The 24,708-nt window shown below is 43.7% G+C and overlaps 1 protein-coding gene across 4 annotated transcripts in view; it reads left to right on the forward strand.

Annotated features, from left to right (window-relative positions):
* Window positions 1–24,708, forward strand: part of GALNT16 (polypeptide N-acetylgalactosaminyltransferase 16) — a 192,455-nt gene that overhangs the window by 42,672 nt on the left and 125,075 nt on the right. For 3 of the 4 annotated variants that reach the window (XR_013543663.1, XM_072986160.2, XM_072986159.2), the window contains exon 2: window positions 1,141–1,191. The exons of the other annotated variant lie outside the window; for it this stretch is intronic. Coding sequence is in view for 2 of the 3 variants with exons in the window: in XM_072986160.2 (XP_072842261.2) it covers window positions 1,141–1,191 (51 nt within the window). In the remaining variant the exon portion in view is untranslated. The remainder of the gene's footprint in view (window positions 1–1,140; window positions 1,192–24,708) is intronic. 4 annotated transcript variants of the gene reach the window in all.

Consider the following 24,708-nt stretch of genomic DNA (forward strand, 5'->3'; position numbering starts at 1 on the left):
CTTATTAACTGGCATTTACACTATCAGTAACTCACTCAGAGACATTGGTAAGAAAAAGAATAAAAATGTTTCATTTACTTAAAATTTAACGGCAAACTGACAAGCATGACTGCTTCCAACAACAGACTTTAATAGAATCTGGAGAGGGGGAAAAAGCTCAGAGCTGAGACACAGGACTCTCTTTAAATCAGAGGCAGGAGGAGACAATTTGTTAGTGCTGGATAAACTGACGAGTCACCCCATCCCAGAAAAGTCCCTCCCCGCCACAGCTTCTAAAGGCAGCGTAAAAAGGTAAAGGTAAAGGTTCCCCTTGACAATTTTTGTCCAGTTGTGTTCGACTCTAGGGGGCGGTGCTCATCCCCGTTTCCAAGCCATAGAGCCAGCGTTTGTCCGAAGACAATCTTCCGTGGTCACATGGCCAGTGCGACTTAGACACGGAACGCTGTTACCTTCCCACCGAGGTGGTCCCTATTAATCTACTCGCATTTGCATGCTTTTGAACCGCTAGGTTGGCGGGAGCTGGGACAAGTGACGGGCGCTCACTCCGTCACGTGGATTCGATCTTACAACTGCTTGGTCTTCTGACCCTGCAGCACAGGCTTCTGCGGTTTAGCCCACAGCGCCACCACGTCCCACACAAAAGGCAGCATACAAGGTGGTTAAAAACAAACCTCTAAAAAGTCCATGGCAATTCCAAAAGAAATGGCTTCTGTTGGGATCAATAGGACATCAAGGCAGGCAACATCCTCTGGGAGGTGCTGGCAATGTTGCTATGGCAGCAGAGCCACTGTTCATATTTTCCTGCAGATGCCCCACAAGAGGCTGAGGCACCTCAAGATATCTGCAGGGCTCTATCTATTCTGTTTCAAAATTTGGACAAAATGGTGATGAATGAAGAGGTTCGTTCATCCAAACCAGTTGCAAGATGTAAAAGACTTGGTATGGGTAGCCCACGTTGTCCCAAATTGGAGGCCTCTGGGAAATCTAGAGGGGTTTATTTGTCACCCTACATCCTGACACATATTTTTTGATCAGGCTGTAGTGTGATTACTTTTTTGGACTATCCTGTCCAGCAGCAGTAGTTGCAGGGATTCTGGGAGCTGTGTATCAAAAAAGTAGAATTTCCTAATTTTGTTTCAGGTACAAGAGAGCTCACACGGCCAGTGCATGGGGATGATCTCAAACATTCAGGTAACAGAATATGCATCTGGTTTATTTTAAGCTGATTCAGGCTTCTATTAGACAAGTAGGGTGAAACATTTTTTTTAAAAAAAATGCATAGGATTCTATTGATACAGTGTCTCTTTGGGGGAGAGTGAGTCTGGATCCCTTTAAAAAGGCCAGATAACTGCCACCCAGATTGTTTCAGGTAATTTGAAACCACCGCATAGCTCCTCCAGAGTGATCTGCAAGGCTTTGCCATAACAGCTAAAATCAATAGGACTTGCAAGGCTTCGTTGCACCGCCTGCTCACTTAGTGTCATATACTGCAGGATACCTCACATAATCGAATCATGTATAGCAACCATGCAGCTTTAAAAGATGACCTTGGAACAGCAAGGAGAGCCAATCCTCCTTTTCTCTTGCAGTTCACACTCTTTGGATTTGGATACATGGTTTCTTTCGAGTAAAAACAGCTTAAGTATTTATTGTACATGTTCTATGAGACAAGAAGTCTTGGTGAGTTTTCATGGGCCCAAAATATCAACTGTCTCCAAGCTGATGCCCTCCAGATGTGTAAGAGATGGCCACAACTCACTTCAGGCTGCGTAGTCACAAGTTGTTGGTGTGGCATCACAGCTGCAGCATGTTCCCTTCCCCCATCCCCGGCCAGCACACGTTGCTCCTCTCTTGCTCTTTGGGCAACCGTCCAGTCACAGCAGGAGCACAGACTTCCCTTCTCCACCTCCTCCAGCAGATGCCCACTCAGATAGGAAGGCAGGGCAGGGATTCCTGCAGCACTGCTGTCGAGTGGGTAGCTGCTGGAGGAGAAGGAAAGTCCGTGCCCCTGCTGCAACTGGACAGTCACACAAAGAGCAGGAGGTGAGCAGCGCGCAATGGCTGGTAAGTGGGGCAGCCAGATTGGGGATGGGGTGAGGGAACACGTGGCACCTGTAATGCCATGCAGACAACTTCAGCGATGTGGCACGAAATGAGTCGTATCCATCTCTAGTGTTGAATAACAACTCCCTAGTCAATGGGCATGTTAACTAGGAATGATGGGCACTGCAGCCCATCCTATCTGGAGAGTGTCAGGCAGAGACTGATAACAAAGCAATCTCTGTGATTTGAAGATTACTTGAATGCATTTTTCTTATATTGTAGGAGTAGAAATGCTGTGAAGAGTCACATTGCAGCTGAATGATTAATTGTATTTAGAATCACTTTCTTTTAAAGAGGTCAGCCATTTTCTGCAGAGATTGGAAACTACTCCAAGAAATCCCTGGAATAGTTTTTATTCTGGTTTAAGAATATAAATAATGGAGGGGTGATGGAGTGGGATATAAAGAAGTTGTATTTCTCAAAAAGACAGTTTTAATTTCGTTGCTTGGCATTTTAAAGTGTCATGTGAAACGGCCATGATCTGGATAGATGTAGCCACATATTTATTCTGCTCTGGGCAATCTGTGGGCCACATGTGCATTTTGGAGGCCCCTCCTGTGGCACAGGAATAACATAAATGGCCCTTCCAGTTCTCCCCTTCAGCAGCTGGAAACATTACATCTTGGAAAAGATAAAGCTTTTTGAAAGAATAGATCCAAATGGGAGAAGGCAGAGCAGTGGCAGAGCAAAATAGAGGGGAAGCTTGTTTTCATTTAAAACTCATGCACACACGCGCACACGCGCACACACGCACACACATACACTGTGGCATCTTAAAGGCTAACAAGTTTTATTTGGCATAGGCTTTCACAGATGGTAGCCCACTTTATTAAATGAATGGAGTGTTGTCTCAACTGGCCAGTTGTTATGTGCTTGATTAAGTAGGTGAGTGTGTGTGGAGGATGTGATCAGTGGAGAGAAACTGAATATGCTCTCTGTGGTATAAATAGCAAAACGCTTTGGAATCAACAATTTCCCTCATGGACTTCAAGATGATGTTTGTTTTCAGCAACACATTAGGAGCTAAAGGCATAAAACATTTCCAGAGCTGAAGCCATGGGGGCTCAGAAGATGAATGCTAAGGCACAAAGGGCAATGGGCTGGACTTTAGTGGATTGCCTCAGATAAAAAGCAGAGAGGGAGACTCCACCAAATGTACCGTATATATATATTTAAAAAATCATTAGAAAGGAACCACTGAGACTGTGAAAAGGACCTTTCTACAAAAATGCAGTGAAGGTGTAACTGAGGTATGATCAGTGGTTTCAAAAGTAAGAGAAACATAAAGGATAAGAATAGAACGGAAGTACTGTACTTAGCTTTGAGCAGGCAGAGGTCATAAAGAACCCAACACAAGCACAGCTTCACTTGACTGAAAATGTCAGAAGCGATTCCACAAAGAACTCAGGAGAAAACTGAGAGAGAATAAATCAGTGCATTGATTTTATACCATGTTGAGGAATTCTATAAAAAGATCAACAGACTAGTTCAACACAAAGGTCAAAAGTTCTTTGACAAGAAAGCCTCTTTTTTTTAATGCTCAAGTTTTTTCCTCTGCTGTTTTTTTCCACTTGTAAATGAAACAACAAAATCCACTGAGGAGCTTTAATTTATTTTTGATAATGATTTAAACTATTACATGTTTATTTGCTTTATATACCACCCCTTTGTTGCAGAGTCTTGAATTTTGGTTAAAAAACCCCCTCTAGCTATGCATCAGAAGTGCAAGGATGTACAGAGCAGAATTAGCTGCTCTGTAGACCAGAGTAGACCACCCCTTATTGTTTTCATCAGCTGGCACTTACAATCTTGATAACTCATCCTGAGACATTGGCATGAGAAAGAATAAAAAGATTTCATTTACTCACAGTTCTAAACAGATCAAAAAGAGCATACTGTAAAAACATTACTTACTGGCAGCTTATAGCAATAGGCCTCAACAGACTTATAGCCTGCATCCAACAGACTATGTACTAACTACCAGCAGACAAAAAGAGAGAGGAAAAGACACTTAAGCAGAGAGGTCTCTTCAAAATCAGAGGCAGAGAAGGAACCACTGATTACTCCTTGACTGATTGACAGTCACCCCAGCCCAGAAAGGTCCCTCACAGCCAAACCTACTGAAGGCACCAGACAACGTTAAAATAATTGCAACACCCTTTTAGTGCAAGCACTACTCTGGCCAGTTTACAGATTAAAACTTAAAACCCCACATGACAATACATTCACAGGTATAGATCTAAAATTCATACAAAAATAAAAAGAAAGAATACAAAAAGGAAAATAATATTAACAGGATCCAGGGAATCTGTTATGGAAGGCAGCTTTGTATAATTCTGTTTTCACTAATTTCCTGAACAAAAGGAAGAAAGGAGGCTGGAATATCTTAGTTGGTACAGTATCTTATTCCAAAGACACTAGCACCAAAAAGGCCTAATTCCTTGTTGACACATTTTTGGCCTCCCTCAGTGAAGCCACTTAGAGCGACATGGATTGAGAAGAGTGTGAGAGATGTTCTGATAAGTCTCAAGGTCCTGCACCTTTACAGTCCACACCACAAAAAAAATCTATAGTTATATCAGAATAAAATGCCCTACTTCACTGAGTTCTGCCGTATTTGTAGAGAACAGGAGGGCTCAAACAAGAGAAAACTGCTCTAGTATTTTGAAACAGGCAACAGTGAGATATAGTGGGACTTGTTAAGTATTGCGAAGCTTTGAATTTTTGGTTAAATTCTTCTTGCTGTGGAGCAGAAGCGCTGGGATCCACAGAGCAAATTAGCTTAAAGTTCCCCAGATTATTTCTCATTACCTGGCACTTACATCATCAATAACTCACATTTGTAAGAGAAAGAATAAAATGTTTCATTACTTAAAAGTTGTGAACAGATCAAGCAGCGAACTGGCAAACGTGACTGCTTTCAGCAACAGACTCTAGAGAGGGAAAAAGCTCAGAGCAGAGAGACAAGACTCTTTTCAAATTAGAGGTAGAAGGGAACAATTGGCTAGATAGATTGATAGTCACCCCAGCTCAGAAAAGTTCCTCCTAACCACAGCTTCTAGAGACAGCATGGGCGATTGTAAAAATTCCCAACATTAAGTGAGGTTAAGTAAATAATAGGTCATGTTTAGTCTGCACAAGCTTTTCTTTGGGTCTAAAATAAATAGGACAAGCACTTCTAATCTCTGCTCATAAACCAGATTATTATTCTTGTGCTCACTTTAGTTACTGCACTTTGCATGGATTTCAACTTCCCTGAAAATTGTTGGCAAAATTTCAGTACTGTATTATAGACATGGCCTTACAAGGGCCTTGTAGAAGCCTGCCAATATTTCTTTATCCGTAGTAGAAATGCCTCATCTAATCCTTCCAAGAATTAAATCTTCCATCTGCTTCACTGCAACATTTCAGCGGCCAAGAGCAATTAACCCAATATTTCCAATATCCGAGGTATCCTTTTTCTGGAATCAAAGCTGAACTTAAACTCTGCTCTTACACTAGGCCATACCTAGCATTCTTGGCACCTCTGGCTTTGCTGCTTTATTGATTAAGCTTGGGTCATAGGAGACTGGCATAGGCAAGGAGAAAAGGAAGAAACAGGGCAGAACATGTGACATTCTTTTGCTGAGCTTGCCTGATTTGTGTTTCCTTCTGCCTCAAGAGGAGCAGCTGGAAGAAGTACCCTATTTCCCTGAAAATAAGACCTAACGTGAAAATAAGCCCTAGTATGATTTTTCAGGATGCTCGTAATGTAAGCCCTACCCCCCAAAATAAGACCCAGTGAAACCCCTCCCTCCACCATTGTGCCGCATTGTGTGGCAATCGGAAGAGGATGACATGACTGTATTTGAATAAATGTAGATGGTTGCACATGAAAAAATAAAATAAAACATCACCTGAAAATAAGCCCTAATGCGTTTTTGGAGCAAAAATTAATATAAGACCCTGTCTTATTTTCAGGAAAACACGTTATACATGCTCAGGGTAGGTTTGTAGCCTTCCAGCTGCTAATTTTTGCACCCTTTAAATTTCAGTGCTCTGAGGAGACTCTCTAGTTAAGGCTCTCCTGTTGCACCTGAGGATGTACTTTTAGAATAAGAATAATTGGTTCTCTGAAGAGCAGGGCCTTCTGCTTGGGGTGTGGGCCTGACTCTTGCTTGGAATGAGGCATTTCCAAAGTAGTAACTGATGGAAGGCTATAAGCAAAAGCTGGAAAGTTACTTTCAAAAATAATTGGCATGCTAAAGCCAGCCATAACAGAGCAGTGGTAGGGTGATGGTCTCAATTCCTTTCTTCTAGAGAATACAAGCTAAATGACACAATTACAAACCATTCAGGTAAAGAAGGGGCTGACTGATAAAAAGGCAAGGCCTGAGAACTGAATGACACAGAAACACAGCAAGTAATTTCTTTTGTAATTGAATATTCTGGACAGAAGGGTTCCCCTTAAACACTTCATGTGTTTTCCCTGGCACAGCACCAGTGGTCTCATAGCAATCTACTGTATAGTGCCTCTGTGTGGTTTGAAAATAGCTACCTGACATTATGTCCCAACCTTTTTAATTCCATTTTTAATTCTATCTGATGAAGGTTCATGCCAATAATAAATATGCATATTTGTTATTGTTCTCAAATGGAAGAAAGATGGTTTGCTAACATGGATTAGGAACCTGTAGAACATTTGTTTAGACACAACAAGGGGAAGTTGTGGGAAGATTAGTTCCCCTTTCAGAGAAAAGTTAGCTGCCACATGACTAGGAGCAGTTGGCAGGGATAGAATACAGACTACATCAGTTTCTTATGCTGCTTTGAGAGAGGAAGGGCATGAAATTTACTGGGTTAAAGAAGCTTATAATTCTGTGAAGGTGGTAAGGTCTGTGAAGGCGTTGCTACCTTTTATCCTTTTCAGCCAAGTTTGTGGGTGACGATGGTAGTAGTACCTGGAAAAGCCTATTGAAGGTGCCTCTGTTAGGCCCCAGAAGACAGGTTCCCAACCTGTGGGTCACAACTCCCAAGGGGATCACAAAGTTTTTCTGGGTGTGTGTGTGTTTGTCTTTAGCTCCACCTGTACAATCCAAAATGGCAGGGCATGATGGATGTGTGAACCCAAATGGGCATTTGTACCAGAGGGGAGGCCATGGGGCTTGAGCCAGCTTCCTTATGAGCCAGCTTAAGGAAGAGCAGCCAGCATTCCTCCAAACCAAAGGGCCCGTCCATGCCACTGCCTCTTCCGCTTTCTCATTCAGCTCTTCCTTTCAAGTTCCCTTCCCCCTACTTTCTCAGCCTGGGGCAGGGGAAGGAGAAGGAAAAGAAAGTAGCTTGGGAATACTGCTGCTGTTTCAATCACTTTTGCGGCTGGCTGAAGCAGGCAGAAAGAAGCCAGAGTGCATTGTTTATGGCCAACCCCTCTTTAAATGCTGCCCAGGCTGGTAAAGTCTGATTCTTTAAGCTGTCAACAGAGAGGTGGTGGCAGCAGTGGTGGTGGCAGTGGCAGCAGCGATGGCAGCAGCAGTCATCTGGGAGGGTGGAGGGTGGTACTTGCCTGCTACTGGAAACATCAGACCTACAGGGATGGTTTAAAATTGTTTTTATAGGGAGATTTGGCAAATCTACCAGCAAAAAAACCCAGTGGTGAGGCATGCAGTCACGGTGTGTGTGTATTGTAAGTTACTTAGCTATTATAAAAGTGAGCTATGATGACTCAAAAATGGTTGGGAAACACTCCCCTAGAACAGGGGTCCCCAACCTCTGGTCCACAGCCCGCTGCCGGTCATGGCCTTGGCAGGATTGGGCCACAGAGACAGATCTCCTGCCCCTGCACATGGACTCCCCCCACGCACGCCCACATGCATGCATGGCCAGCCCACCTGCATGCACGCACGAGTGCGCCACACTCACCCGTGAGTGCACCATGCCAATCCACGAGCACATCACATTCACCTCTGTGCATGCGCAAGTGCGCCTCACGTGAGTGCACCATGCGTGCAAGCATGCTACGCCCACCCACAAGCAGGGGGTGCCCCCCGCACACAGACCCCACCCCCAACCGGTCCACGGTTCGGAAAAGGTTAGGGACCACTGCTCTAGAACATATCTATGTCAGCTTCCTGGGTGTCATGGTTTTTAGCATTTAGGACATTGCATCAGCAGCATTCTAAGATCTAAAGGCGATTCTTTGTTCACAAGGCCTGATACGATTGAGGTGTCCACTCCAGTTCTTGGCAAATGCTGCCCTCCTTCATCCTGCATGATGAACACTCACTCATTAACCTCTTGACTCAGATTCCATTGCCAGCTAGAGGGAGGGAACAGTAACAGCTCTTCCCTTCTACCTGTGCCCTTATTACAGTTCATAGTAATGTGACTGAGTATCCGTGAAGGCAGGAAGGAGAAAGATCATCATATCACCCTGAGTGTATGTGATCTTGTCTGATTTTAAAAGCTAAGTGGGACCAGACCTGGTTAATACTCTGAAACCAAGGAAATTCTGCAAATAATGCTAAGAAAGAATCCTGTCTGAATCCTTGGGATCTGTTGCTAGTGAGAGTCCACAATAGTGGGCTAAAAGGGACCAATAGTCTGACTCAGAATAAAGCCACTTCCTATTTTCTTTTCTTTTTTTCTTTTTTTTTTAAATTTTATTTTCAAAACTATTGGGGTAATGGGGAAGGAATACAAAAGGCAAAGGGCAGTGGGGGGGATGGAAAGAGGGTTTTGAGAATAAGAAAACATCAAATGCATAATCATTCGATCTTTCATATCAAGTATATGAACATCTAATCTATTCATGTTCCAATAAAGGTTCATCTTTCTTCTTCTTTTTCTTCTTCTTCTTTTGACTATTTTGTCTATGTATTAACCTCTTTAGCTTTCAACTTATACGTGTAATACAGCTTAAATCTATGTTATTCCCACAGCATCAGAACACCAAGGCCAATTGTGAAATATATCCCCTCTTTCACTCTCCTTTTTTCTTGAGAATACACTCGACAGACCCAAAATAATATAAATTCTGCTCTCCCTTCCCCTTTCCTCCCTGTGCTTGTTTTGTTTCTGCGACTCTTTTTTCTTCCATATTTTAAAAGGGGGAACAATATCATTCAAAGTTTGCTTTTCAGCCTCAATTTTCCTATCTGCTATCGCTGCATCGCTTACTGGGTGGCCCTCCATCCCTTGTATATATATATACCTCTGATATCTTCATCAATACAGCCGGTTCTGAGATCTCTTTTTGGTGTAATTTTCTTACCATCTAGTGCAATGGTCAGGAAACGGGTAAATTACCCCAAATGGGGTAAAAATGAAAATCTTGGGGGTAATGAGGATGTGACCCTAATCCCCTTCCCTCCTCCTCCTCCTCTTCCTCCTCCTCCACTTCTGCCCAGAGGGGGGCCCCGGCTGCCCGATAGCCCCCTTCCCGCCCTCCCCCTCCCCAGCAGGGCTGCAACCAAGCCACGGCAGCTGGCGACAGGCCCCAGTCGGCGGCATATGGCAGCCGAGGCAGCGGCGGTGGGGCTGGCCATGGCAGGGGGCAAATGGTCAGAGCACCCCGGCCAGGAAGAGACTCTCATTCCAGTGCCTGGAGAGGTGGATTGTGGCGGAGGGGGCGGTTGAGCCACGACAGCAGCCTGGGCCAGGCTCAGCCTCCCGGCGCTGGGACACTGCTGCCACCCCACGCCCCATTCCCAGAGGAACCTGTCAGGTGGCAGCAGCGCTCGCCTGGCTGTGCAGCTTCCTTCGGCGGCACCTCCATGCTGACTGGCCATGCCTGGCGGAGTCTCTTGCCCTCTGTGTGGCAGCTGTTGCCGAGGCTATGGGGCTGAGGAGTCAAAGTTAGCAGTGATACCTGTGTTGAGACCTCAGCCTTGGCAGGTGCCTGAAAATGTTAGCCTTTTGTCTTGCTCCTTGCAAACTGTATGAGGGGCTCAAGGGGAAAGAACGCTTGCACTGAATGCGGAAATAAATAGCCTTTCCCCTCCCCCCATTTTGAATCAAGCTGGAGGAGCAGTGTGTATTTAACTACACTATTTTCACACTTATTTCAGCACTTATTTTTTTATCCTGTTTTCTTTTTCTGCGTTTGTCATCAGGTGACATTTATATCAGCAAAAAGGCTCATGGTCAAACAGATAAGAAAAGGCATTAATTATATATGAATGTCTTGAATTGCAAATATATTTTTGCTGTAGTTGCCTCCTGGGAATGGATGGCACCAGTCATTTTGTCTGCTACCATATATGCTGTGAATAAATTATCACTTGGAGAAATTCGCTTTTTAAATTTCAGTTCTATTTCTAGGCTTAAAATGACATGGACAAAATTTGATATACATCCATAATATCGTCTAGTGAAGTGCATAAAATAAATGGCAGGCAGTTTGACCTGTGCTTTGTTTTTATAATCAGTAGGTCAATGGGATGTTTCCTTTCTGAGAGAATAATTGTGGCTGACATATTTAATAAATGGTAAAATTGGATCTATAAAAGCAGTATGTTTAGTGTCTGGCAGCCTTTGGTTCTCTAAAAGGCTTCTGTCATTCCATTCTCATTGCTTGTATGAAATAGACACTTGATCACAAATAAGACCACAAGAAACTGCTGTGTACTGAGTGAGACTCTTGAGCTATTTAGCCCAGTATTGTCATTTTTGACTGGCAGTGGGTCTCTAGGGTTTCATGCAGGAAATCCCTAACATTTCCTAATGCTTTCCTGCCTAGGTACTAGCCAAGCCCAGCCCAGTCTTGCTTTTCAGATCTGGCAAGTTCGGTTGCACTAAGGGTGGCTGATACCCCTATGAGGTTTAGGTTGTATAATTTGAATTTGGTAAGAGCACTGAAAAAAGTGTGTGCTAGTTCTACTGACATGGCTCGTTTGCGGAAAAAAATGCCTGTGTAGTTGTTAGGGTTACTTTATATACTATTTTTGATGGCAGGGTGCAGCAGCCTTGTGATGGGCCTGTGATTATTGGGGAGAAGTAACCACTCTGGAGAGAGATAGTAAGGCAAAAAGGAATGTCAGAGTTTATTAAGACATGAAATCCATTTGTTTGGATAACACAAGAGAAAAAACAATCACGAAACATATTATAATTCTTTATCTGTGTCAGAAGCAATCCAGTGGTGCTTCCACAGTGGAAGGATCAACTGACAAGGTGCTGTTGTTGCCCAGGGATGACTGAATGTGTTCACAGTCCTCACATTCTTCAGGAGGCTCACTAATTGCATTTATAGAAGGTCCTAGAGTTGGTGGCCATGTAGGCAAGTCTTGTTTCTGTCTAGTTAATACGGAAGAACAACAAGAAGGAAGAAGTTACATCACGGAAACAAGGAAGGAGACCTAAGACTTAGGGATGGGATTTTCAGAATGAAAGAACTCCCAGTCCCATAATTCAGTGGGAACCCCTCCCCCCCCAGGCTGAATTTTGGGACTGGGAGCCCTCAAACCAACAGGAGGTAGAGCAGTCCCCTCACCTTTGTGCCATCCCCATACTGCTTCTTTGAACTCTTAGAAAAGTGCCACCCTGAACATTGGATGTCATAAGAATTCCCTGCGACTCACAAAAGTGCATGGGGGACTTTACAGAGACTGCCTCCATAAATAGTGTGGCATATACTGTGTAGAGTGTATGGAGGCAGCCTCCAAAAGAACTTGTTTCCCTATGCACTTTGTGAGTCACCAGGTGAGAGCCAATCCTGAGTTTCCTTAAAGATTGTATCGGTGGCTTGGCTCTGGCCTGGTTCCGTTCCTTCTTGGAGGACCGCCCCCAGAGAGTGCAGCTTGGGGAGAGTATTTCGGCCCCGTGGAGTCTCAAATGTGGGGTTCCACAGGGGTCGACTATTTCCCCAATGCTGTTTAACATCTATATGAGGCCACTGGGTGGGGTCATCAGGGGATGTGGAGCATCGTGTCATCAATATGCTGATGACACCCAGCTTTACATCTCCTTTTCACCAACTGCAGGTGATGCCGTCCTGTCCCTCCAGTGCTGCCTGGGGGCCGTACTGCAATGGATGCAGGAGAACGGGCTGAGGCTGAACCCGGACAAGACGGAAGTTCTGAGGGTGGGTGGCCCTGTGGATGGTGGCTTGGGAAACTCCCTCATGTTTGGGGGGTGGCCCTGGCCGTGAAGAGTGGGGTCCGCAGCCTAGGGGTACACCTGGACCCAACGCTCACCATGGAAACGCAGGTGGCGTTGGTAGTCCGCACCGCCTTTTCCCACCTTTGACGGATTGCCCGGCTGCGACCTTACCTAGACACGGGGGCGCTCACTACCTTAGTACATGCGCTCATAATCTCTAGATTAGACTACTATAACACACTCTACATGGGGCTTCCTTTGAAGCTGATGCGGAAACCTCAGGTGGTGCAGAATGCGGCGGCCAGACTCCTTACTGGAGTAAGAAAATACCAACATATCTCTCCTACTCTGGCCATGCTGCACTGGCTGCCCATCCGTTTCCCCATTGACTTCAAAGTGTTAATGCTTACATATAAGGCCCTAAACGGTTTAGGACCCCGATACTTGGCGGAACGCCTGCTCCCACCTAGATCTACTCGGATCACTCGCACGAGCCAGGAGGTGAGGCTGAGGAGCCTAACGCCAAGGGAGGCCCGGAAGGAAAGGACACGAAACTGGGCCTTCTGGGCGGTGGCTCCTTGCCTCTGGAATAACCTTCCTCTGGTTATTCATGCGGCCCCTACGCTGGGCACTTTTAAGAGTCACCTAAAAACATGGTTGTATCTTCAGGCCTTCCCTCCTGTCAATATTTAATTCTTTCTTTATTTTTTCTTTCATTTATTATTTGTTTTATTATTGTATGTGTTATGGACTGTTTGTAAAATTCTTATGTTTTCGTATACGCCTTACTGGAAGCCGCCCAGAGTGGTTGACCAGACCAGATGGGCGGGATATAAATCAAATAAATAAATAAATAAAATAAAGTATGAGCCATCTGGGCACATAGTATGTTGTAGGTTAAACCCAAGCACATGAGAATTCATGTTTCCCCTTACACACACTTACCTATAGAAAGGCTATTTCAGGTGCTGGTTGTAACTGCTACTATCTATTCTGCCTCAATTGCCACTGGTCTCAAGTATGAATACTGCAATCCAAGCAGCTGCTTCATCTAACATCAGGATAGGGAGGCTCAGAGCTCCAATGGAAAGTGTAATATCAATGGTTCCCCTTAGTATTAAAAGTTGTAGCTGAAGAATTATTTGCCACAATCTCTGAAGAGACGCAGAGCAGATAGTTGGTTCACTCCGACATGATTGGCAGAGAAAGCAAATTGGGGTATTATTGATGGCTATGCCAGAGCAGTTCCTTAGAAGATGAGTGTCGCGCACCCCCAGTGTCCCTAGTTTTTTTTCTTCAAACCTAGGTCCACCTTTGGACATGACTTGCTTGTTTCTCCTTTCACCTGCTGCCACCAGTGGATCTTTATCCACACTTTACCAATAATGTTGCATAGACACGTGTTGTCAAATATAACTGATTGTTTATTATTTGGTTGTTGAATCACACAAGTAGGTTCATAGATGCTTTATTATGTTGCCCTCATTAAACTTGGATATTAAACACATTTCTTTATTTGTATTACTTCACATCAATCACTGGAATAAGATCTGACGACTGTCTATCTATTTTATTATACTTCTATCCTTTAATTAATCTTTAACACATCAACCAACGACACCAACTTTCCAATCTCTCTCATAAACCTTCGAAACCTCCTCCCGCCTTCTTTCTCACTCTCCAACTGTCTCTCTGACCCCGCCCTGTCCTCTCATAGGCTCCAGCTGTAGAGCTCCACATGACGGACAGGTGGGACATGGGCATTCTGCCACAATGAGGTACATTTCAGGGTCATTATGAGAGAAAAAAAGAGTTTGCAGTATGATGCAACAGTGTGAGCTCGGCAAGCTTTGCAACAGTAGAACTCCTTAGATAGCCCATGACTTTGGCCTGATATATTTGCCCTTGTAATCTTATGCAGATTTAGGGAAGCTTCGTTGATCATTCCCTCTCTCTAGGAAAGCTGGATTTACTAACTGCCTGCTCTGTGGTTAAACATGTCCACAGCACAGCAGGTGGCGTCTTTAAAAAAATACTATCTCTGTGTCAGACCAGATTGTGCAGCTATTGTATAGTTACCATTATATTACAATGGGAGAAGTTTTTGTATTACAACTCTCAGAATACCTTTGGCTTGGGTAATTCTAGAGGCTGCAGCCCAAAAAATGTAACCATACGCATCTCTAATATCTAGGTATTTTACAGCTTTAAAAAGTTGGCGAGGTGAGATTATTTTTATTATCTCTAGAAGAGTACAGTATTTGCAAGAGACTCCTATTTTTCCCAATGGCCTGTACGCCCAAAGCAGAAAAGGGTCTTTGGTTTGGGGGAGGCATCTGGATAGTTTTTTTCTGCTTCTAGAGTCCAAGGAATCCAATGAATGAACATGGATATTGTAAAGGAAGTCAAATCTGTAGTTTCCATGCATTAAGCCCTGAGTTCCATTTTCTTTCCTGACAGAGGCTCTGTGCCTTTGACAGGTTTATGACAGATATAAATCCAGACTTCTATCATCTTGCTTGGAAAAGTGTATTATTTGTTACATTTCTTCTTGTCACATAGTCATCAACTTTGGGGTGTGTTATGTGCCATCAAATCAGAATCGACTTACAGCAACCCTAATAGGGCTTTCAAGGTACCTTGTTTATCAGTGTCACCCCAGTCCTCCATGCGCTTTTATAAAGATTTGAACCCAGGTTTCCTCTGTGCCACCCCATAATTCTATTCACTCACCACACTGGGTATACAGTTAATTTAATATTAATAAATCATTAAATTCTTTAGGTCTGTCTAAATTTACCACAATCCTATTGTTAGTCCCAACTAGAGTAGGCCCATGAAAACTGGCCGAAATCTTGTTGTTTAGCATAGTAAATCACCCTAGAGTAGGCCCATTAAATCAGTGGGATTCGGTGAGTCAGCTCTGCCAAAAGTTCTGTTTATTCAATAGGCCTACTCTAATTGTGATTTACTTTTTGAAAATAAGTCACAACTAGATTAGACCCATATGAATCAATGGAAACTTAATGGAGGAATTGACTCACTAAATCCCCACTGATTCAATGGGCCTACTTTAGCGTGACTTACTATGCTAAGCAATAGGATTTCAGCCAATGCATTCTAGGTATTTTGACATTTAATTAAGATCCATTAATTAAACAGAACTGGTTTAGCTGGGGTTAGTCTATGGCTTTAGCCCAGAGTCTTTCAGAATCAGATGTTAGGAATAGCCCATGACTTGGAGAATTCTCATGTAATTCAGGTGTCTTTGTGTCCCAGCAGGTATTTCTTCCATTTCTGGGTGTCCTTGAATTAGCTTACTTGGTTGAGGACAGGTCTTCAGGACTTAAGCACAGCGTTCTTTGATTTCCCAAGCCTGGAAAAGATTGCCACAGTCACCTCCCTGGAAAGATAATATGTTTTCAGTTCTAATTATGTGCTACCTTCAGTGTCTGTCTCTGGCCTTATCAGAGACAAAACATGGCAGTTTTATACAACTCACTGTCCATGTCTTGAGTTTAGCATAGAGCCAAAGAGGTTTCATGTTATTTTGTTATTACAATGGATCAGACATTTGGCACAAACTATACCATTTGATTTCAAAATCTGAAAATGCTTTATTCTTCAAGCTTTATTGGAGTGGAAAAGCTTTGGCTGCCTACCCTTCGACATCTGTCACAGGAAAATAGGTACACTTGTTTTACATTAAGTGAACGTAGCATGGTGGTGAACAAGCCAAGTAAGAGAACTTCTTCCATGTAGGCCCCATTAAATCATTTTTGGCATGGCGACTTCAAAACATGCAGTTCCCTTCAAAATGCAAATTGAAAACTACAGACATTTTTTCACATATAAATGTAAAACATGTGTTCATATGTCCTGCCATACAATATTCAATATATATATATTTTTAAAAAAATTAAAATTCCATTATGAATTAGTTAGCAATGGAATTATATAGACAGCTTTATGTTTTCTAAACAGGTCCTTTTAGTGCTTGATCTTCAGTTTTTGATTCCAAATGCAGTTCATAACAGCAAGTCTGCACTGGTGTGGTGCAAATATAATAGTAGTCCTCTTCAGATATTTGTCTGTGGAAGGCAGATGAGCAAGTCCATTCTGGCTTGACCTTCAAACCCCCATCTTCCTGACATTGATAAGAAAGATCTGAACAAAAGTTTAACTGTTTTTCACTGAATGCATCTAGTGCTCCAGAGGATTGGGGACCCTAAATGCACAGGATTCCTGAGTCTGTGTAGGACTGTAACTACTAGAGATGGGGACAAATAAAAAAATTGTGATTTGTTTTGATCTGTTATTTGTCAAGGTTAATAAATCAACAAATACAAATATGCAAATATTCTTCGACGAATCAATGAATCAATCCGCCGATTCATCTGCACTTTAAACAGCTATACCACTGGCCTCTGATGACCTAGAGACACCAAATTTGCACGGAAGCTTCCTCAGATGAGATTCTACAACTCCTGAAAGTTTGGTGAACATTGGATCATGGACCCCTGAGTTTTATAGTCACAAAGAGGACCACCCCAGGAAAGCTCCCCCCAGGGAGACTCCAGATTCACAACAGAGCTTCCTGTGTCTTTCCCCAACATGCTTGGTAACTTTGGTGAAGGTGGAATATCGGAACTCAGAGTTATTCACCCACAAATTGGGTCCCCCTAGGAGAGTTTAACACATGGCACAGAAGCCCATGACATTGAGGGAGTTATATTTAGCTCTAGCAGAATGAGAGGTCCATTTGGCAGAGGCATGCATGAGGCATCAAGTTTGTCTTCAGCTCAGCACAATATTACATTTGCCAGTGAAGTAGAGTTTGCCTTCAGGAGGACTGGAGGCAAGGAGGTATTTGGCAGCACAGCAGGCTTTTTGGCTCCGTTGGGCGCCGAGGAAGTTGGCAGCAGGAAAACAGGCTCTTTTGGCTGCATTGGGCACTGAGGTAGTTGGCAGCAGCAAAGTACTGTGTCTTGCCCCACTGGGGCTCTGAGGCAAAAGGCAGCAGAGCAGACTCTGGTCTTCTTCAGCAACATCATATATGCCTGCAAAGGAAAGGTTTTTGTCCCCAGGAGGCAACTGAAGTTGCTTGCAACTTCCAACAGCACCAGCAGCAACATCAGATGAACAGGGTCGGTGCTACTAACAGCAGTTACTCCACAGGCCTGCGGCGTTGTCAGAAACAGATCAGCTCCACAATTTGAAGTTGGGCAATGGGGTGACGCCTGGCCAGGCTTGGATGGGGCAGAGCCCTGCTTTGGGTCTGCCAACATGGCTGGACAGCCCTCTATCTTGGCAAATTATGGGCGTCACCCAACACCTTGCTCTTGTACACTTTAGTTGTACAAGAGCAACTATTTATTCATTTTTCTTACTGCTCAGTCTGGGTCTGCCAAGAGAGCTGAACGGCCCTCTTCGCTTGTTCGGGACTACATAACCCAGCAGGCAGGCAGGGATGCAGAAGGTGGAACAAACAGCCCCCGGGACTATGTAACCCAGCAGGCAGGCAGGGAGGCAGGAGTTCAACACTTATTGGCCTGCTGGTCTGACTTGATCCAGCAGGCAGGAGTTTAATACTTCTTGGCCTGCTGGTTTGACTTGATCCAGCAGGCAGGTAGGCAGGAGTTCAACAGTCCTTGGCCTGCTGGTCTGACTTGATCCAGCAGGCAGGCAGGCAGATACGACTTGGTTGGAATTTGGCCCGAGGAGGCGACTGGAATTGGCAGCTGGAGTTCTGACAGAACCTTCACCGGGTGAAGTCATTCCCTGTGGTTCGGGCAAACCACCCTGCCCCTCATGGCATGACGTTCCCATCGCCCCATGCAAGTGTTGTGTCCCCAATGCCCTGCGGACCTCAGTGGAGAGCTCCATTCTCCACTCCTCAAGGTCTGAGGCACGCGCTGCCAAGCCCCCCTTGTTTCGAGGACCAAACAGGCAGGCCATGTGGTAAGCTCTGATGCTGTAGACAGGATGGAGTTGCTTCTGCATGCCTGCCTGCAAAATCTTCACCAAAGCCCTGGTCCATGGAAGGAGGGAGGATCCTGGTGCAACAGCAGTCTCCAGGGACCAATCAAGGGCATGAATCAGGGGGATTACCTGCCCCAGGCTTGCCGTATAACCACACAAGATGTCTGTGGTTTCCAGGAAGGGCTTGAACACCTCCACCATCTGGGAGAGGGCCAGCCAATCCATGGCACTGATGCCCACCTCTCTCCCCTCCGATGCCCACCCCTATCCCCCCTGGGCAGAATGGGCATGGAGGACATAGGTAAAGGTAAAGATTTCCCTTGGCAATTTTTGTCCTGTCGTGTTCGACTCTAGGGGGCGGTGCTCATCCCCGTTTCCAAGCCATAGAGCCAGCGTTTGTCTGAATACAATCTTCCGTGGTCACATGGCCAGTGCGACTTAGACACAGAACGCTGTTACCTTCCCACCAAGGTGGTCCCTATTTATCTACTTACATTTGCATGCTTTCGAACCGCATGAAGGACATGATGTCCTACAAAACAGCCTTCTGCTCCACCAGGCGGGATACCATGGTGTAGGTGGAGTTCCACCTGGTGGGCAGGTCTGTCAGGAGAATGTGGGTCTCCTGACCTAACTCCTCCTGCCTGTCAGGCAGCTGGCGGGCAGCTTTTAGGCTGTGGGAGACGTGGCCCACCAGTTGGTGGCATTGCTCCAAGAGTGTTCACGTCTCCCGGGTGCCTGCATCCCACTCGGGTTTGACGTGGCTGCCCAGGCCGAGGGCATCACACACCACAAGGTGTAATTTGTGCACCATGCATACAACTGCCAGATTTCAATGTGAGCCCCTAGAAAAGTGCAGAACTTTCAAGAGCAGAGAAGGCAAATTCAGAGCTTGGGAAATTTGCATTCTTGAACCACAATCCCAGCTCTCCCCTCTTGTCAGCCAGCATGACCAGATGCACTTTTCTTAAGCTCTGGGGAAGGTGTTCTTTGTTATCTGTTCAACTCCCACTTCTTCATTGTACTGTGGGTCCTTTTGTTAATGGGGTATACACAGCCACACTGTTTCCTATATTAATTTCTTTGGCTGGTTGGGGTATGCACACCCACAGGCTGTGAAGCGTTGGTACAAATTATATACTGTAAGGTGGAAATATTTATGTCATATGTTAATTCTCTATCACCACTACTTCTGACTGACTAGTCAGACACACATTTTTTCCAGAACACTGTTAGGACAAAAATGTGCAGAATAATGGAATTTCATAGAATATTATTAAAGGCTGGCTGCTTACTTGTCAGTTATTTTCTTTACATTGGTTTTCACAGTGCCAATTCCGCAACATTTATTATGCTTCCAGCTGAGTGAAAACAATTTTTGTGAGTCCTCTTGAACAGTTCGGTTCAAAGTGAAATAGTTCTTTGGTTAATAAATGTATAGCCTGTTTACTTGGAAATAACTCACACTGAGTTCAATGGGACTTATTCCCAAGCAGGTGTCTATAAGATTGCATTGATCTCTTTGTTTCTCAGCCGCAGGATTGCACCTTTAATTAGACGAAGGTGGGAAATGCAATTTACAAGTGTAAATTGGGACACGGTATTTGTGATAAAATGTTGTACTGAAAGTATGCCCTGTGACTCAGGGAATATATATTCAATATAACTTTCTGCAACAAAAATATCTTTGTGGTGTTTAACGGAGATTGTCTTCATAAAACGCTTTTGAAGTATAATTGGCAAATTCAAGATGCCACAATATAACTTGGTTATAATTTGATTGCTTTAATTAACTGTGGTTTTAACTAACTTACAGTCTCTCCAGTTAAATTAATGGGCAGGCCTCAAACCACCTCATAGATTTAGCATCATGCAGCTCCATAAACTTTGTGCTTTTCTTTGGTACTCAATGGATTTGGCTCTCATTTACAAGAGAACACTGCTTTCCAAATACATTAATATGTGTATGGCATTAAAAAGTGAACTATTTTGGTGACAAAGGACCTTTGTGTAACTTGAGGGAGATCTAAAATGGCTGTCTTTTCTTTTGAAAAGGCTTTTGGATTTGATGTTCCAGGCAATTAGATAAATCATGTATCTTGATATGAGCAATCTTTTTTTGCAGGTGTTTTATTATTTATTTGCCTTTTAGAAGCTTACTTTAGCATAGTTTGATGTGGGATTACATCACTTTTGTGGCTATAAAAAATAGATGCCACACACTACAGTATTGCCTTCCTTTGTCTCATGATTGAACAGGCAGTCTTTTCGATATCGTGAATGAATGGATATAGGAAAAGCTTGACAAGGTTACATATTTAGTTATAAAATTTATACTTTGAAAAAGTACCTTTATCATGCTCAGGATATAGGATAAAAGCTTGGAGATTCAAGCTACTCAGGAGAAAACTAAACTGTGTTTTCCTGACCCATATTTTAAATAGCGTCTCCTAGAGTAACTAGGTCTCAGCCCACTGACTCAGAAGATTGCAAGGATTACTTGGGTCTCAGGAAGGAAACAGATTTCAGAGCAAATGGTCCTAGAAGGGCAGAAAGTCTTTTTGTGTGTGTAAGAGATGCCTTTAACACCCCAACCCACCATTTCCAGCTGGGGCATGTTTCACAAAGGTACTTATATATCTGTAGTACTGTCACATCATGAGGAGAGCATCATGTGCTGGGCAGAGAATGGGACGAGAACTGATGTCTACACACATTTGGATCCATAGTGTTACTTGAAGAAAGGCAGAGCGCGGAGCACCAGTTCTGCAACTTATGAGCCTTCTTGTTTTACAAGCTCTGGCAACAGTGTGACAGAACCTGGGAGAAAAGCTGTCTGTGGGCTGGTGGTGAACTGTCTACAAGTCCAAGCAGCAGTGACTGCCCTGGAAATACTGCTCACATACATTGTATGCTATAGGTGAGATATGTGCCCCCTGTGGAATGTGCTATAGCTGCTGCACTTTTGCCTGGTAACCACAAAAGTTATCCTTTCTCACCCCCTACTCCCCAGCTGTAGGTTCCTGTACAAACTGATCAGTTGGCTTTTCTCTAGATTCGGACCCTGTTTACCTGGACTACCGTCATGCCCTTCCACAATCAGCAGGCCTGAAAGTGGCCCTGCCTTGCTCCTATGATGTAACAAGAGCCCCATTTCATGACATCACAAAGCCTTGCCACTAAGTCTCAGATTTTGACTTTCCTCTCTCAGGGAATGGGTTGTGATGACCTGGCAGCCCTATGCCCTTCAGACACATTGAATTAACAGTGCCATCTTTCCTGAGTGATAAGTGAATGTTTTTGCACAACCAGTGAAGTTTGGAGAAAAAGACTGTACGAGGTTGTCCCCTCCCCCAATTCCAATGAGTAGCAGTGTTTTTACCACAGGGAAATACAAATCTATAGGCAAGGCAAGGGTGTCCCTCTGCACAAAAGGGCCCTCGTGACGAATGGGCAGTGCAGGTTCTAGCTCTGCAAACACGCACTTGCACAGTTTTTCCTCTTTCAGCTGCTGCCTCGTGTCTTTCCTGGAACTCTCTCTCCTCTCCAACACTCCCCCCCACAAGTTATGCAATCCCTTATCTTCTTAATCGTGGTTCTGCTCTTCCTTGGCATATATCATTCTTCATTTCATTGTCACAACAGGACAGAGTGAGTTTGGTGCCATTTATGAAGCACGGTCCAAGGCAGAAAAGGACAGGGAACACAGAGCTAAAGATCTTTTCACTTCAGATTGACGTCAAAGTCTTAACAGTTGAAGCAATGCAATCTGTGCAAAAGTTCATTCAGTGCAGCTGAATTTTATTTAAACAGGATGCCAGAAGTCCCTTTCGTCCGAAGTTCTTACTTGCGCAGCGTGAGTCTGTTCCAGCACCAGAGAAACAAGATACACAATACACGTATATAAGTGCTTAGGAAGCAATATAAGCAATTGCTAGTGCCAGCTAGAGTAAGCCCATTGAATCAGCTGATTGATTATGTCTAGCTCATTAGTGGTCACATTAGCCAGGGCATTGTGGTCTAAGAACATCTTAGAGACTCAAGTCTGGAACCCACAGGACTACAGGAAATCTAGTTTTCACACATGACTAAATCCAAATCTACACATGGTAGATAAGAGGAAAAGAACTCCAGATCAAGAGCAGTATGCAGTAACCTATTCCTGGGATAAGACTTCCAAAATCCAGATGAGAGTATGCAAGCAAGCATAGTCTAATTTCTACTTTTGGTCAAGATAGACATGTTTGTGCCTGGCCACAGCTTTATCTTTCCCTTTTTCTCTTCTTTGCTTGGGACTTTAATGTGCAAGTCCCATTTGCCCTTTCATTTATGAAGTCCCATGTGCTTCTTTCCTACTGGGGCACCCTTTTATACAGTATATCCTTTCTGGTTGGTCCATCACAAAGCCCCTTGTCCCTTCCTAATTTTTTCCCCATAGTCATCCTAAACTCTGAAGTGCATCTCAGCCCTTTTTCTACCCCCTGCTAAATCTGAAATGCCTTCTGCCCTCCCCTGGAAATTAATCACTCTGCACCCAGCTGTTGCTTTGAGCAGACATGAATCAGAGAGAGTGAGAGGGAGCCTCAAATGTAGGTCATCTGAGTTCAGTCAGAATAAATGAACAAATTGATTAAAGGAACTAGCTGGGGGATAATGGGAGTGGTTATCTAAAAAAAGTAACATCTCCAAGCTTTAAACATAGTGTTTAAACATAGACATAGAGTTCAGTCAGATGATGATAAAGGATCATGCCTGATCGAGCTGGAAATATGACCTGTTTGTGTATACAGGAATTGTTTCAGCCCACTTCCAAAAAAACCCAGTAGTCCTGCCATTATAGAGTGTGCTGTATCCCCAAAAACATCTAGTTTATGCATGAAGCAGGGTTTGGCACGTTTGTGATCTCCTGTATGTCATCTGATTGATGGAACAGAACTCCTTGTAAGTGGTCTAAAACTTAAGCTATTTCTCTGTCATTATCGTACTATTCTAATGCTGGAGTCTTTATAGGACTACCTTTTTTGTCTTCAGATGTAGTGACACATTCACCTTGAGGACAAGAGTTTTCATCACTTGTTTTGAGAGAGATTTTGGTCAAATCAGTGGGACGTAAGCCAAAATCAAACAGTGCATTAAATATGCTTTTACAAAACATGCCTAAGCTGTAGCTGCTTTTATTTTGAAGCAGGAGCTGGAACACATTGCCCGATGCAGATGAAATCCTGAGTAGGTTTCCCACTATATACGGCAGACACCAACTCTGAAACAAATTGAAGACAGAGGGTGGGATGATATTTGGCTGGAAACTAATGAAGAATCCTCAGTCCAGTACAGAACCCTGTAGAGATTCTCTTCCTTCCAAATAAAGGTAGCCCAGTTAAACACACTTTTTGCAAAGATTGTTTCACACAGCATTTGTTCTCTGGTTTACAAATCACCAGTTTGGATCTTCTTGGATGGTCTGATTTTAGTGAAATAAAGGGCCATGTGTGTTTAGGGAGCATGTTCAACCCTCCCCCTCCATCGTCAAGCTGAATATGGAAATGCAACAGGCCGAGGTGCAGGAGGTTGCTCAGATCAGCCTAGCCTTCCTGTGTGAGTCCAAATCCCATCTGGATATTTTCCTTAGAGGTTGTATATATGATAATGGACATTGGTTTGGAGGACTGATTTGTGTTCTTGCAGTTATAGTAACACAGCCATGGTGCCTTCTTTTTTGATTCCACACATCTTTCTGAATTAATTCCCTTTGGATCATTAATTTGCTTTAAAGTGTACATTGTGAATGGAAGCCACTCGTATGTCAAAAGCGTGCACTCGTATGTCAAAAGGATAGAACTCCTGTCTTCTGTGATACAGGAGAAAGAAAGGGTAAATATAATCCTGAATACATGCTTGAGTTCAAACTGTTTGTTGCCCAAAATGTTACTTTTGATTCCTGAGCTAAAACTTTTATATCTTGCAGCAGTCTTACACTCTGCTGCTTCTTGCTGGGAATTTCATTTTGACGATGCTGTTAAGCTGGTAGGGATCTGCTGTAGTTTTGCTCTGCATCTACTGTGCCCAGCCTAGCCTGTTACTTATTCCATATGTGTTCTTTTGCGTCTGCTTTATTCTTCTGTGGCCAGATGTCATCAAGGGAACACACAAACTGTGAAAGTTGCCAGAAAAGGGAAAAAAATGTCTTTCTTGCTTAGCCCCCTCCTTTATGATACTGTTAATTTCTGAGGACTTGATATTATTTTTCTTCACCTTGTTTCTGCAGAACCTACAATTGTCAAGACATTGTAAATGAGCAACAACGAAATCTTCTGTGGACTTACTTTAAAGAAAGCACATTGAATTCATGGGATTTAAGTAAATATTCATAGCTTCAGGGTGCATACTCACTATCATATCCATAAAGCATTAACAGGAAAGGTACATATTATATTGCAGTATTTTTTTAAAGGATTAGCAACATGAAAAAGCTTTAGAGAGATCAGAAGCATAAAAATGCATGCATACCAAATTTCAGGGAAGAAGCAAGGATGGAAGCAGAAAGCT

The sequence above is a fragment of the Pogona vitticeps genome, chromosome 1 (genome assembly GCF_051106095.1).
Source record: "Pogona vitticeps strain Pit_001003342236 chromosome 1, PviZW2.1, whole genome shotgun sequence".
NCBI classification, from domain to species: domain Eukaryota; kingdom Metazoa; phylum Chordata; class Lepidosauria; order Squamata; family Agamidae; genus Pogona; species Pogona vitticeps.